The sequence below is a fragment of the Sitophilus oryzae genome, unplaced genomic scaffold (assembly GCF_002938485.1).
Source record: "Sitophilus oryzae breed Bouriz unplaced genomic scaffold, Soryzae_2.0 scaffold_2008_pilon_pilon, whole genome shotgun sequence".
Taxonomy (NCBI): domain Eukaryota; kingdom Metazoa; phylum Arthropoda; class Insecta; order Coleoptera; family Curculionidae; genus Sitophilus; species Sitophilus oryzae.
Window position 1 is genome coordinate 1,077,131 of NW_022146734.1, and position 16,317 is coordinate 1,093,447.

The 16,317-nt window shown below is 32.2% G+C and overlaps 1 protein-coding gene across 3 annotated transcripts in view; it reads right to left on the bottom strand.

Annotated features, from left to right (window-relative positions):
- The window catches only part of LOC115883988 (GATOR complex protein WDR59), a 57,270-nt gene that overhangs the window by 24,981 nt on the left and 15,972 nt on the right, over positions 1 to 16,317 (bottom strand). The window contains exons 10-12 of one of the 3 annotated variants that reach the window (XM_030902414.1): positions 10,743 to 10,863; positions 10,587 to 10,616; positions 8,886 to 9,014 (exon numbers count right to left, since the gene is read on the bottom strand). In XM_030902414.1, coding sequence (XP_030758274.1) covers positions 8,958 to 9,014; positions 10,587 to 10,616; positions 10,743 to 10,863 — 208 coding nt within the window. In that variant the 3' untranslated portion in view covers positions 8,886 to 8,957. Of the gene's footprint in view, positions 1 to 8,885; positions 9,015 to 10,586; positions 10,617 to 10,742; positions 10,864 to 16,317 lie in introns of those variants that run through there. The other 2 variants (XM_030902412.1, XM_030902413.1) reach the window with 2 other exon arrangements.

Sequence of the window (16,317 nt, forward strand, 5' to 3'; positions counted from 1 at the left end):
TTATAAGTTTAATTTTTAAATTATATTCATATTCATTAAGTCCAAAATGCTCCACGTGTACATATTTTTTTGTACCGTTTTTTTGCTCTCCTGTAAAATTAGGAATAATGGAGTTCGCAGTTTATCACATTTCACCGACGAGATGCTACACACAGATTTGTTCTAGCCCTCTTAGTTCCTGAAACACTCGTACAGGACGACTTTGAAAATTTTGCATTTTTCGAACCTCTTCGCATCTTGGTTATTTTATAACTTATCAAAAAGGTGAAAAATATTTCCCATAGAGTGATAGATTTGCGTCCTTATGTTATGTATGAAATGGCGTTTGCAAGTTTAGGACCAGGAAATAAGCAGCCTTTTATTTAAAAAATTGCCTGGCAATTAGTAGCGAGGCTCCAGGTTGCCAAAATATAAAGGAGGAACAAGGTAATGTTCTGGGGAGGTATTATGCTGGGAGCAAAAACTCCATTGTTACCACTTGAACAAACTTTAACAGGTCAGAGGTATGTTGATTTAGTGCTAGAACCAATCGTTAGGCTTTGGAGAGCTCCAATTGGGGATAATTTTAACTTCATGCACGATAATGCATCTCCCCATACCCCATACCAGCAGAGTATCTAGAGAATGTCTTAAAAGGGAAATTGTGGGGCCGGGGAAAACCCTATCGAACGCTTGTGGGACCAGATCAAAAGAAGGGTTAGAGCTCGTCGAAACAATCCAGGAAATCTCGCACAGCTTATTGATGCAGCATTAGCAGAATGAGAAAACGTACCCCAAAAAAGACAACGTTCATAATTTAATAAGAAGCATGTCAGTGCGGATAGAAGCATAAGGCATAAGGGCTAGAGGTGGCAACACGGATCATTAAAATTATCAATTTTCTTTTTGTTTTTGCTTTTTGACCATTAAAAATTTAAATCTCATTTCGTTTCAGAAACGAGAAAAATACCATTGTGTTTATTTTGGAAACTGATTAATTTTTTTTCTATTGCTATATGGATTATTTTTCATTAAAAGTCTTCCGTAAAGATTGAGTTTTATTCTTAACCCTTGAGCGGGCGCGTCCGGAATTTTGTACTGCAATTTTGTACCCTTAATTATTCTTACTTATGGATATTTGACAACCTGGGTCGTAGTAGTTGCGTATCCAGCGATTTTGGTTTAGTAGCAATTCTGTGGTAAACCTGGCAACTACAGAAATTGCGGTACTTCGTGTCGCTACACGCCCGGATATGTAAGTGTAATTCTAAATTGTTAATTAATTTTTTCGATTGCGTTTATAATAATCTGTTAAATATATGTTTATAACATGTAGTAATGACGGAAAGAGCCAGTATACAAACTCTTCCCAGAGATTTTCAAGTTTTCCTCGCTAAATATGCTCCAGAGGTAAAGGTAGCAGTTAGAGACAATACGAAGCGAGTTGGTCCCTACCATGTATGCGAAACCCATAAAACTACTAGTTTTTGCAACTAATGCAACAAATTTATTCGCAAAAACTACAGTGATAGACGGTAGATATCTACTTATAGAAGACCATTAACACAGAAGAAGATTAAACATTTAGATGATAGTTTTATCTTCTTCTAGTGGTTAAAAATATTTTTTTGAATATTTAAAAGGTTCCATTTGGTTTATTTTATTATAATATGTTCGGTATGATTTAGTTTTTGTGAGTTGGCAAAGTTATATATTTTTTTTTTATTTTGAATACTAAAAATGTTTCCATCGGTTCCTTTTTTTGATAATACGTTTAAGTTTTTTTATATGTTAATAAAGTAGATATGTATTAAAAATGTTGATTGTTATTGTTTCTTATGCTAAATTTGACAATAAAATATTTTAAATTACAGAATACTTAAAAAATATAAATGCGGCAAGGAATACCGTCACGCGCCTGGTCGTGTGATTTTAAACTACACGCCTGGCGGAGGGTTAAACACAAACTTATCATACGTCTCAAAAATTATGAAAAATAATAGATGATTCCATATAAGTTTGGTTGTGTGTATAGTGACGAATACGCGTCTATGAAGCTACGCCTTCGTGAACAATGGCCGTTAGCATTCAGGATACATTAAAATACGCAACCAACCGTCATTGAACCGTCCAATCAGATCAAAGAAGTAATCGTCGTAGATCGTGCGGTATCGATGATGTTCGGTATCTGGAGAAAATTGACAATTGAAGTAGGTAATATATGAGAGACCCTCCTCCTCATTTCTGTGATTTTCCCTCCTTGTACCGTTATTCTACGGCATTGAACTCTTAGCTTATAGGGACGTACAGAAATATCGATATACTACTTTTCGATATTTCATTATATTAAAAATGTCTATCTATTTAGATAATAACAAGTCGATTCATTCCTACTTTTTCTTCAAAGAGGGGGTGATATAGAGAAACAGAGATATTCTTATCCCCACTTATTTCTACTTCCTCCTCCTCATTCTACCTCCTCCCACCAATATAATATACGTTTCAAAAATACATAAATTTCCACTACTTTTATCCCCACTACTTTTATCCCCACTATATAGTTTGTAAGGTAGGTCTTAAGAAGAAAGTAAAGCGAATCTCTTATTCATCGAGAGTGATGCAATACAATAAGAAAAAAATAACTAATGTTGTTAGAAAGCTGATTCAAAAATATACTGATTTCCATCAATCTATTTCTCATCAAATAGTTTTAATTAATCAAAAAGATTTATTTTTGCCACTAAAAGAAGATTGTCATAGGATAACTGAGTTTTGTGCTGATTTTCTATTACAAAGGATTAATCTTTACGAGTTTGTGCGTGCATTGGGACATACATATTTTGCAAGTGAACTAACACACATTGTTCCATACCTGAGAGTAACGAAGAATTCAAAAGTTATAATAGAAATTTTAAAGGTGTTCGAGCGGTTCCATTTGGATGACGCTAGAGATCAGTTACTTCAAAGATTTAAAGACAAGTTACAACAACCCGGAGAAGTTAGAAGCACAATATCAAGAAAACATAGACCTCTTCGTCAATATCGTGCTCCGAAATATTTAAAAAACTATATTTTGTTTTAAGGTGAAAAATGTCAAGTGAGAATATTGAACTAATTAGTTCAGTAATATGTATTCATCAAGAATTTTATGAATCATTTCATGAGACTTATCAAAAACTTAGGCAGATGGAAAAAATATATTATGATATGATTCGTAAATATGAAAAAGGAATGAGTGCGTGTGCACAATATTATGAAAATTATGATACATTAGAATTATTCTCTGTAATGATAGACTTAGGCTTTATAAATCAAATAACATATTTAAATAAATTTGTTAAAGATCGGGGAATACCTTACGAACAAGTAACAGACGATGTAAACACTAACATAAATAGCAATTTAGTTAACCCGGATAATTCATCCAATAACTTAGTTGATGTAGAAGTACTAATTTAGTTAAAATTATATTTTAATAATAAAAGATGTTATAAATATTATATAGATTTTTATTCATTCATAAAAAAATTATCATACAAATATAAAACATTTGATAATGCACACATACAAGTTGACTTAGAATGATAAAAGCATTTTGGTGTTCCGATAGGCAAAGCAGGTTGTTCATCTATTTCAATCACTGGTTTTTTGGAATATTTCTTTACAAATTCTGCTTTTTCAGTTCCTTTAACATAAACAAATTCCACTTCAGGTTCTTCAGTGAGTTTTTCAATTATATTTGAAAAATAATGGTGAGGTGTAAATCCATCATTCCAGTTGATACAATGATGGTTTTTCATTAACCATACCGCCTGTCTGTGACATTCTGGTGACAGAAAGTCTAATGGATAGGGTTTCTTAAAGATATAATGTGATATTCTATGTCCATCAAAAGCTGCAAGTTCTTTAGGTAAAAAGGTGTTTTTCTCATCTTTAAATCCTTGTATATCCACAATCAACCTCATATTTTTAGTTCACTAAACTTTTTAATTAAACTTTTTTGTCTTGAGTAGTTTGCAATTTGTTCTTTCAATTTTTGTATTTTAAAAATAAAATTTTGTATTTCTAGTTGAAGTGTTGATGACATATCTACTACTACAGACACTATGTTTACTTATTTATATTAAATCTATGAGGGTGGGGGTAAAAGTTTATAATTGTTTGACAATCTTTGTTAAAGGATTGTAACTAAATAATTTATCATGTAAAATAAGACAATAAGCAGATGTGTCTTTTTTGATTGCACTGTTTGTTTCAAACTCAATTCTCATTACAACAGAACCCGTTTGAAGCGTTTCCTTTTGATGAGAACAATCAATATATGCAATTGGTGAAATCTCCTTGAATTTCTCAGGATTAAAAATGGGTTCATTAGAAGTACCATAATAAGAATAACGAAAATTGGCAAACATTTCATATAAAGATGAATATTTGTTCTCTTTGAAATTTAAATATAAGTCATGATAAGGATACCTTTCGGAATTTAAAAATATTCTAATATTTGTTAAATCTACATTGTCAAATTGACTCATATCTTTTTTAACATCTCCTTTTCGATTTTCTTGAAAGGCAATTATTACATGACGGGGAGCTTCCAGTTTGCTAGTTGTTTTTACAGGCCATGTGTGTCGTGTTGTTTCAGTTAGGGAAGAGTATTCAACAAGTTCCCAACTTCTAAATCCAATTAGTATATCTTTATTTGACTCCAGTATTCTAGTGAGTGCTAGTTGTTGTGGTATATCAACTGAAATATGTGGTACTTTCCAATAGATTTTATCGAAAGTAACTTTTGGGGTTTCTACAGTTGTAGATGGAGTTGTTACATCATCCTTAAAGAAAACTCCATCTAAGTCATTATTAGATCTAATAAGAACCAACTCTTGTTTCATGTTAATTATAATTTTTCTGTAATCTTCAAAGAATCCCATTAGCAGTTTTAGTGGTATAGATACGGAGAATTTTCCATTATCATCAACTAAAATTCTATCCTCTTCTTTTCTGTGTGGAAACCAACCTGCATTTTGCAGTTTTAAACTTTCATTTGTGTTACTGGATAGATAACTTTTTAATGTTGATGCTAGTCCTACATTTCTTAAGGTATCAATAGTAATACCATTTAACTCATAACGAATTTCTCTAAATAAGAAAGCTATACCATTGTTCGTAAATCGCAATCTCTTTGTATAATTTCCCTCTGTGTTTGTTAACTTTCCTTCGATGTAAAGTAGGCTTTCTGATGGTAGAGTGTAAGCATCAAGTTCTTGGATTGGTATACGTATTTCATCATTATAATCAAATTTTGAAGAAATGTAAGGTTGATAGGTATGTAATTCTGAACTAACAATAGAGTTATCAATATATAACTTTTCGTTTACATTTAATATGCTCATTATATTAAGACTTTAAAACCTAGTGATTTTAGAAAATTATGATTTTTTCGTGTTAATCGATTGGTGTTGGATTTGACACTGAATAATTTTTGTGTCAGTCTCTTTTTATAAGTTTTTATTGTATTAGGAATAATAACTGGAGAATAATTTATATTACCTCTATTATATCTAACAACCATTTTATAAACCGTTTGTTTTTAAATGTAATCTTACTGTAATAGTCTCACCCCTGAAACTGATAAGATCTCCGTCTTGATCAACAATTTTTACTGTAATGTTGTTAATTGCTTTAACGCTGACTGGAAAATATAATATGGGTAAAGGAGATTTAACTATTTTATACCCTGGAGCTACAGCAGGATAAAATTGGTGAATAATATGAACAGGTTTTCCGTTACTAAATGAACCAACACAGATATTACAATCAATGCAAATAGCGTTGACTTTACTTATATTAGCAACATTATCTGATTGATCTACTTTATCCGCTTCTATGATTCTACTTTTAAAACCTAGTATTTTTCCTATTGAATCATCTTTTGTAAAATCAATTTGTTTGCTACACATTAAGGTACATTTCAGGGTATTAGTATTAGGTTTTAATAAAAAAGCAACGTTTTCATATTCAAACACAGTTTTAACTTTGTCTTTTATATAGGTTTCTATATCAATTATATCATAAGTTCCATCTGGAATAACAATCACTTTATCACCTATATAAAGTTTATTGTGACCCTTTTCTATATTGGGTATAGTCATAAAAGTTTCAAAATCTGCTAAACCTAAGTAATATTGTTTCTCATCATCCAAATATATAGGTGGATTGAAATCAGCTGATAAAACTGAACTGTTTCCTGATATTGCTATTGTCGTAGACATTGTGTAAATGCTATTTTATTACATGTTGTTAGCTTATATATTATTTTTTAAGAATTTTAGAGAAAGTTGTCCGCAGTTGTATGAATTATTTTTTTGTTTATTTTCATATGTGTAAAATACTTTCACTTCACCATTTGAATTAAAATATTTTGAAAGTTCAAGAGGTGGTTTTAAATTTCCATAACTATCAAAGTATACAACATGATTATCATTTTTAATGTATGAAGTCCAATGTGTTCCTTTATATATATATATATTTATATGTATATATTATATTTATATATATTTTATATGTTCCTATCTAAATTAACAACACCACACTCTTTTAAAGACATTGTATTTGGAAGTTCATCAAGCATAAATACACCCCTGAAATTGGGAATTTTCATTACCTTTGCATATTTAATAATGTCAATATTTGTAAGCGGTCTACGTGGAAAACTTATGTTAATCTTTTGGTCTTTTTTTTTATACCAAGTTTACCACCTTTATACGGTTTTATAAAAAGTCCTTTTCCTTTATATGGTTTAATAAATAATCCCTTTCCCTTAGAAACATCCTCCATTGCAATATTATGTCTATGCATTTCTTCTAACTGCTGTTTATTTTTTTTTTCTGCTAACTGCTAAATATTTATAATGTAAACCACATAGTGGACACTTAGTTGTCATTTTTGCATCATAATGTACATCATTCCATGTTAATATACAGTTTAAGCAAAAAAAGTGTGAACATGTATTTGGCACACAAGTTTCGTAGCAATCAACCATGTCTTGACAAATAGCACAAAACTGTCGCTTAATTTCCTCTTCATTTTCTTTTGTATTTTGTTCGCAGGTTCTAGATTCTTCTTCTTCCCTAGGAGGAGATTGTAATACACTAAGTATAGATTGGTGTTGAACAGTAAAACTCGTCTGTTGAGAGAGGGTTTGTAAATTATTTTCGTCGGTCATTCTGAACTAATACTTACTTTTGGATATTTTACTATATATGATTGGATATTGATATAGTGGGGGTAGAAATAAATGGGGATAAGAATATCTTCGTTTCTCTATATCACCCCCTCTTTGAAGAAAAAGTAGGAATGAATCGACTTGTTATTATCTAAATAGATACACATTTTTAATATAATGAAATATCGAAAAGTAGTATATCGATATTTCTGTACGTCCCTATAAGCTAAGAGTTCAATGTCGTAGAATAACGGTACAAGGAGGGAAAATCACAGAAATGAGGAGGAGGGTCTCTCATATATTACCTACTAATTGACAAGAGAATTGAGAATTGTTTATTATTTATTATCTTTGACTTTTTAGTTCGTTTAATTTAATAATTACTAAAACCAGCAGTTCGAAAAATATATTTAAAAATAAAAGATAAAAATCCAAAAAAATAATTATCTATTAACTTGGATTTGGACGATAATAGGTAAGAACACTAAATTTATTTCTATATTCGATATCAACTTGTTTATTTGATTTTTAGTTTGTGATGTTTCATGTGATGATCATTTTCATCGTCTTTGAATTGACATGAGGATATCTATGGAAAAGTAACTAATCTGAAAGTAAGCCAACATATCGTTTGTCCTTTGTGTACTAACGAAAATATTTTCTTTCGCATCATGAGGAAGTATTACATCAATTAAAAAATGTTAGGAAGTTGATTACTTGTCATGGAAAAGTATTCCAATGGAAATTACTTGTAATAGAAGTAATTCTAAGGGTAAATTTTATTATAATTATTGACCTGTCTACTTTTTATACGTAGATGTTTCAGGTTTTGAGAATAAATTGGTTGAACGCAAAATCTGGAGAAAATACCTATTTCCATACACAGAATATTATACCCATGAAGAATACTAGTCCAAATTTGCTTTAATGGTAGACAATTATTCAATACAAATTAACTTTTTAAGTGACTGAAATATTAAATAGTTTAGAATATGGTATAACAATGTAAAAAAATACTATTTTCAGGAACGATTAGGGCCCAATATATTTGAAACTCATGTTGGACGTAGTATTGAGTTGGGTAGAATATTATTCTATGTTAAGTGAGGGTATCAGATACCTATTATGGTACTGTATTTTAATATACCTACATTAGAATTGTTGGTTATTTCATATTTGTTTTATTTATTATTTTACTTACAAGTTATATAAAGTTAACACTAAAATCTACTCTGTGGTTTAATGCGTGATTACAACCACATGATTTCAAGTTTTTAAAATATAAATATTATAACTGGCTTTAAAAATTCCATTAAACTGTTAAAAGTGTAATTTATTTCAAAATACATATATATTGGTATATATTAATATCGAAAAACTTTTTTATTTCCTTAACTCCAATTTAATAATCATATACATATGTATAAACATTTATTTACGTTATTTCAAATGAAGACCACAGGAAAAACCAGTTTTGTTCATTTTAACTGGAGCCGAGAAAATGCAATTACGAGTGGACTACTCTGGTTTTTCTCCTGTAGGGCAAAATATCTAAGCTGTACTATCTCCTGGACTAAGAGTATTATTATTGCTTTCTTTGATGGTGCCTCGAATAATGCTAACACTTGCCTATAAAGTTGTGTCGCTATCAATTTCTATGAAAATGTAACATATCTGGTTTTTCCCGTGTAGTCTTCAAATGATCTAAAAATTCAGCAGGAATGATCCATTATGCAGCAAACACACTGATGTTGAATCATTGGAAGCTTTTTTGTGGGCATTTCACAAATAAAATAAAAGGTCTAATCAAAAACTGAAAATGCAAAACAGATACTAAGCTTTATAAATACATACATATATAAATAATCATACCTACATCTATTTATGTCGTACAATCCAACCAATATTTTAATATCCTAACCCAAGTAAATAATCAAAAAAGCACTTTTTATATCAAAAGCAGTAATGTTACCAAGGGTTCCAATTAATATCCAGGATTTAAAAAAAACACGATTCTAATTCTTATTATTTTTCTAAATACGTATTGTCTGATAGGTAATTACAAAATATAAATCTGATGTAAATAGAAAAATATGATGTAAAAACAGGTAAAAACTCTTCGGCAAAAAATGGTAAAACAAGAACAAAAACTCTAACCAAAGATTTAACCGTCATACGACAAGAGGATTACGTGATTGCACAATACCCAACGATAGGGTACGTACCTCTTTCATCTGATTGGACGGTTGGTTGCGTATTTTAATCTATCCTTTAGCATTCCCATCGCGAATCACCAACTCTTTCTTGGTGTTATTTATATATTATTGTTAGAACACTAAATATAAGATAATAAACTTTTAATCTATTTGAAATTAAATCATTACTTAATATATTATACATTATTTTATTCAGATAATAATTAAACTCCAAAAACCAAGTCAAGTTCTATAAAAAGCAAGCTACAATACTTCACAATATTCAAAATAACTTCCCAGCCTCAACTACTTTTATGTTCAAAGGTACTACAGAAGCTATTATGCCAAAATTAATATTATGTTACTAAGCATACACAAACTACATCCAGTGGTGGCTCGTGAGTCGAAGAAAAAACAACTTACATTGGAATTTGGTTAGTTGGTCCACTTGTACAAAGCCCCGCATGTAGAAGTAAGGGAGACGAGAATACAATGAGTTACCCCCTGGTGCCCAAGGTTGAAACTAGTAGAAGCTAGTCATCTATCTAGCTACGCATCCCTTTGGCCTGGTCCCGCCATAGGAGAAATTAGGTTTTTGGTGAGGTTGTCTTCTCTTGGTCTGAGTGGTTAAGCCAAGATACCCTCACACCCTCTACCCGTCAAACATGACCACAGAGAGTGTCTGTATGGTCTGACGGAAAGGATAGTCCCATCCGGCATAGCTATACGTCTTCTCTACGGACAAGACAATGAGATGCTCCTTAGACCCAGCCAAAGTACCAGACGGAATTGAAGGGGTGGCTGCAATAACCAGGCAGCTCCATTTTAACAAATTTTGCTAGCAAAACCAGACAGTTCTAACAGCTGTACAGTTTGTTGTAAACCGAAAGCAAGGTAGCTCCAGTAACTTTGCCATATGGGTACTGTTCCACAACGTGGCCTGATAACTGCAGGGTACAATCGGCCTATTTTTAAAGGGTAAGTAAGTAAAAATCTCATTTTCGTAAAAAAGTGTAGCTGCCTGGTTATGGCAGCCACCTCTTCAATTCCCCCTAGCACCTGACTAGGAACTTCCCCACCAACGATGGGAAATATGAACGAGCTGTCAATATTGCCTTTTCTAACTAAACTAACACGAGCCGCCACTGAGTAATTAATTGAGAAAATGTAAAGTGAATTAGTTTAGTTACCTTTAACCACCTTTTGCTGGGTCCTAGTAACTATAAAAGAACAGTTGATGTAAAACATACCACATGATATAGATTAGAAACGTAAATGTTAAGCGCCTCTATGTGTCATAAGATGATAACAATATGTTATGTGAGGTATTAGATAATTATAGTTACCATAGGTGACATTAAACATTTTAGCGATTCTCTTCTTAAAGAACTCTCTTGTTCTTTTCCGTATATGCAACATAACATTGCGGCCATTTGAAGGTCCGATTGTAAAGCATAATGGCGAATTCTAGAAATAAAATTCGTTAGCAATACATTGTACAGTGTTAATCCTCATTCAGAACCTCGACATTAGTGGAATAAATTAGTGGTTTCAATTATACAGGGTGGTCCGAACTGTATTCCGGAAACTTCGGCAGCATATTCTGCAGATAAAAATAAGTAAAAAAGTTCGTATAAATGTATGTCCTAAAATGCTTAGTTATAGAGATACAGTGTGTAGAAGTTTCATTTTTATTTCGATTTTTTCTAAATAATTTCTGAAGTAACGACAATATTTGGATGAAAATTAGTGTTTGGGAGTTATTTGACATGAGAAATTTGATTTTGATGTCAATATGACTCCTACTAGTAGGGGGCGCCACCTACATGTGTTTTAACTGTTTTGAAGCGTAATAACTTTTTGTCCGTACTTATATAAAACTTCCGAGTGAAAAAATATACATCTCTGTGACTTTCTACGTAAAAAATATCTCTTTGTAAAAATCGCTACGAGCTTCCGTTCTTAAGATATTTAGAATGGAAATAGTCAATACATGTCATTATTGACAAAAAATAAACACGTTGAGTAGACAGTTATTGCACTGAAATAATAAACTTGGGAAATTTTTTTTTTTTTAAATTAATCATACATTTTTCTGCAAAAAATGATGATAAAACAGTTTCTGTTGAACTTTTGGCACGATAACATTTCAAATTTATAATTTCAGTCTACATATACATACATACATACAGCCGTTACTCGCTGACGAGTATTCGACACACATAAAGAAGATGGTCACGCAAGGAGTTTTCTTTCATGAGCTTTTCTGTGACTGAAAAGCCCGATACGTGAAGTTATCTGCCTACCGCACTCCGGACATTCAAAAATCTCATTGCTTTGTTGCCTCTTTACTTTTTGGTTACCGCTGTTAACTCAGTTTACAACCCTTCTCCATTGAATTCTATTGTGAGCTGCTTTTTTCCACTCATTCTGCATGTTAATTCCCTTTAAGTTTTCGTGGAAAATGTCCTTGTACCTTTTAAATTGTCCACCCGGCCTCCTCTTACCGTCTACAAGCTCACCGTAAAGCAGAGATTTTGGTATGCGGTTTTCTTGCATTCTGCATACGTGACCAGCCCATCTTAAGCGGGATTTTGTGACCATGACTTCAATACTCTCGCAGTTAGCTTTTTCAAGGACCGATACGTTTGAGACATGATGGAACCACCGGACTCTTAAGAGTGGTCTAAGGTGTCTCGGTTGCAACTTGTTTAATGCGTTCGTGTGTCGGCGGTACGGCACCCAGGTTTCGCTCCCATATAACATGGTGGGGATTATAATTGCTCGGTACACTGCAAGTTTTGTTTTTGTACTCAAGTCATGATTGTAGAAAACCCTGTCTTTTAATTTCCAGAATGCTCTTGAGGCGCTACTAATCCTGTGCTGAATTTCAGAGTCAATATTGGCCTTTTCCGAAATCAAACTTCCAAGGTAATTGAATTCCGCCACATATTCCAATAGTTCTCCTCCGATTTTTATAGCATTGTTGTGATCTTCCGGGGGAGTGCACATGATTTTAGTTTTGTTGATATTTAGCTTAAGGCCCAAAGCCTCGAATGCCCAAGTATGTGTTCAACATTTCTTGTAATTGTTGTACCGTGTTTGCAACTAGAGCGCAATTTCAGTCTAATAACTATTTAGTCAACATGTTTAATTTATGTCAATGACAGGTATTGATAATTTCGATTCCAAATATCTCGAAAACTGTTACTCGTAGCGATTTGTGCAAGAGACCTTTTTTACATAAAAAACGTCGTAAATATATATTTTTTTACTCAGTAGTTTTATACAGGTACGAACGAAAAGTTATTATACTTCAAACCAGTTAAAAAATATGTAAGTGGCGCCCTCTACTAATAGGAGTCTTATTGACATCAAAATCAAATTTCTCATGTCAAAAAGCTCCCAGACACCAATTTTGATCCAAATATTGACTTTACTTCAGAAATTATTCGGAAAAAATCGAAATAAAAATGAAATTTCTACACCCTTTATCTCCGAAACTAAGCATTTTAGAACATATATTTATACGAACTTTTTTACTTATTTTTATCTGCAGAATATGCTGCCGAAGTTTCCGGAATACAGTTCGGACCAGCTTGTATATTACATCACCTCAAAATGACATTACTCCCAAATTTTGAAGTATAATTAGTGGCAAAAGTTAAAAGTTTGTTAACTTTTTCCACTTACTGAAAATTACTACCACTAATTTTGACGTTCTGAATGCTTTAGATTTTAGATTCCTAATCTGAATGCTTACATTGAAATTAAATGAACAAACTTCTACGCTAATTAACCCACTAATTAATTCAACTTTGTCTATTTCGAAGTTCTGAATGAAGCTTTAGAATTTTATTTTATCCCACTTTCAACAGCCTACACTTTTTCAGCGAGAATATTTATTAACAAGAAATTACAGAGTTTTTAGCCCAGCTTTAATATCCATTACCAAATTTGTCATACGCCGTCAAATGTGAAAGTTGTTATAAAATATATTTTTTTAAATGGCACACCCTATATATCAGAAATATAAATGGATTCGGCTACTGCGAGTGAAACTCGACTAAGCTAAGAATATAGGTAACTAAACAAAAATAAGTTTCATTGGCCACAACGAATTGGGATTTCTGAAGTCGGAGTCTGAAGACTCCGACTTCAGAAATCCAAATTTACCTATGAATTCAAATGACAATCAACAACTCACTGTCAAGTATTCACTCATTAGACAGACTTTACACAGCTATAATGTGTCCAACGAAGAATCCCTGATATCTCTTTTACAAAAGACAGTTTATATTAATAACTCTAATTTGTAAAGGTGAGAAACAAACAACGCTTTATTGTACAAAAAGCCAAAACAGCTTCATCGACAAAGCACTGACAAAACAAACAAAAGCACAAAAAAAATACAAACAACAGAAAATACACAATACAACTAATACAATTCAAAAAAATTTAAGTCATTAAAATTACAAAAAGAATATACATGGACAATTGCAGAACAGTACGCAGTAAATAGATATAATTTTAGAGTTATAAAATATTAAATATTTGACCTTTGACCAGTGTGTGAGATGATCAAAATTTTAAAATTCAAAATTGTTCATAATCAACAAAAAAGTCGTTTACCGCATATAGGGCTCTCTCCAGTATGTATGATTTTAGAGCTTTGCGAAATGCGGAAAAGAATGAAAGCGACTTGATATTCAAAGGCAGATGATTGTACATTTTTTGGCATTGTACAGTATTGAACCTTTAACTAGTTCTGAGCTCGGGGTTGGCAGATAAAGATCGTGCTCCGCATTCCTAAGTGGATAGTTATGAGATGGCCTTTCGGGAATAGAAGATATGTGCTTGCGGATTAAGCAAACGGATTCAAAAATGAATAAAGAAGGAAGAGTCAGTATTTTGAAATTTTTAAAGAAATTCTTCAAGAGTTCTACTGTTCAGTCCCAATAAATATCGAACTGCTCTCTTTTGAAGTCTGAAAATACGATCAAATTTTGTTGCGCAGCAAGTACCCCAGAATGGAAGGGCATAACGAAGATGTGACTCAAAAAGGGCATAATAGGCTACTCTAGAGGTTGAGAAGTTAAGTTCCTTAGAAACTGATCTTAGCGCAAAACAGGCAGCGTTTAGTTTCTTTGATAGAGCTTCGATGTGAAAGTCCCATTTTAACAAGTTGTCTACAACAAGTCTTAAGAATTTCACAGAGTCCACGACGTCAATAGTGGTGTTATTAAGTACCAAAGGTTGTATAGTACTTTTATATGACAAAACTTTTTTTGATAGGTTGAGGCATAGGAGATTAGAATCGCACCAAGATTTAATGGCCGCTCCAAGTGAAACTAGTATCGTCCGCAAAGAGGCAGATTTTACCGCTAATGTCTAGATTTGCAATGTCGTTGATAAACACCAGAAACAAAATAGGACCAAGTACTGAACCCTGAGGGACACCACATTCTATAGGCTTACAAGAAGACATAGACGTATCAATCCTCACAAGCTGCCTTCTGTTGCCAAGATATGACTTAAGCCATTCGAGCGGCACTCCTCTGAAATCATAGTATTGCAATTTGTTAATTAAGATATTATGATTTACACAATCGAAAGCCTTAGAGAAATCACAGAAAATTGTAGCTGCAAAGTGATGGTTATTCAGGCTAGAGTATATATTATTAAAAAGGTCGAACACAGCATCATTTGTGCAACTGTTACTTAGAAATTCAAATTGATGGGTAGTAAGTATTTTATATTTAAGGAGAAAAGATAGAAACCTTTTTTTAACCAATCTTTCAATGATCTTAGATAATGTGGACAGGAGTGCAATTGGGCGATAGTTCGAAGCTTCATCTTTATCTCCTCCTTTATACAGAGGAATAATTATTGCTGTCTTAAGGCAGTTTGGAAAAACTCCTTTTTGGAACAACTCGTTAATTAAAGTAGTAAGATGGTTTAATGTGCATTCAGGAAGTTCAGAGAACATTTGAGAGTAAGTGAAGTAAGTAAGTTAAAAGTAAGTTTTAAGAGTAAGTGAAAAAAGTAAGAGAAAACGATATTTGAAGGTCTACATTGCTCCTTGCTCGTGATCCTGCCTGCACTTGTGACTGTGTTTGCATTTCTACCGCTCGTATATTGTCTTGTTTCTCAAGATCGTTCAGCTAGCAAGCAACACTGACTCTCTTTTCATTTGATTTTATATATTTTCAATATTTTCCGGAAAACACCAAGAAAAACATAAAATTTTCACTTTTTTTTCGCAAAAAAAACTCATGGGCGTGTTTCTGGGGTCGAATTATACCAGTTTAATAGTAAAGTATACCAGTAAAATATTCGCACTTATTTCTGGGACACCCTGTATGCATACGTGTACTAAACCGATCATTTATGAAATTCTCTTAAAATTAACTAATTAAACAGGGTGAGTCTTAAATAAGTGTAAATAATATTTTCAGGGCTAGTAGATCTCCATAAAAGAAACATATTTTCTCTTTACCGTTTTTCCAATAAGTCCAAGATAACCGAGATATTTTCTTTGAAAATTTAAAAAAATGTATATTTTTCTCTTAAGTTTTGAGAACCACTGGATTTTTTCTGGGTTTTCTTTCTTGTAAATTTAATTTACTCTCTATGTTGCCATATTATGAACATATTATGTTTTTAATTGAAAATTTTAAAAAATCCCAAAAAATGTTTTCAAAAAATTTCTTTTTCAAATTTTTTTTTTTGTGAAAAATCTCATAGTCGGGGCAAGAACGGTAAACTAATAGGATTGCTCATCCTCATAAGACGTACGTTCGCCTCTTCCCGCGCTTCAGCTGACAGTTGTGACGTCATTGTAGTCCTTGTCATGATAGTGTGTATTATTGGTTGCCTATGGTAAACTTATATAAATAACAGCTGAGAAATTTTGAGTTA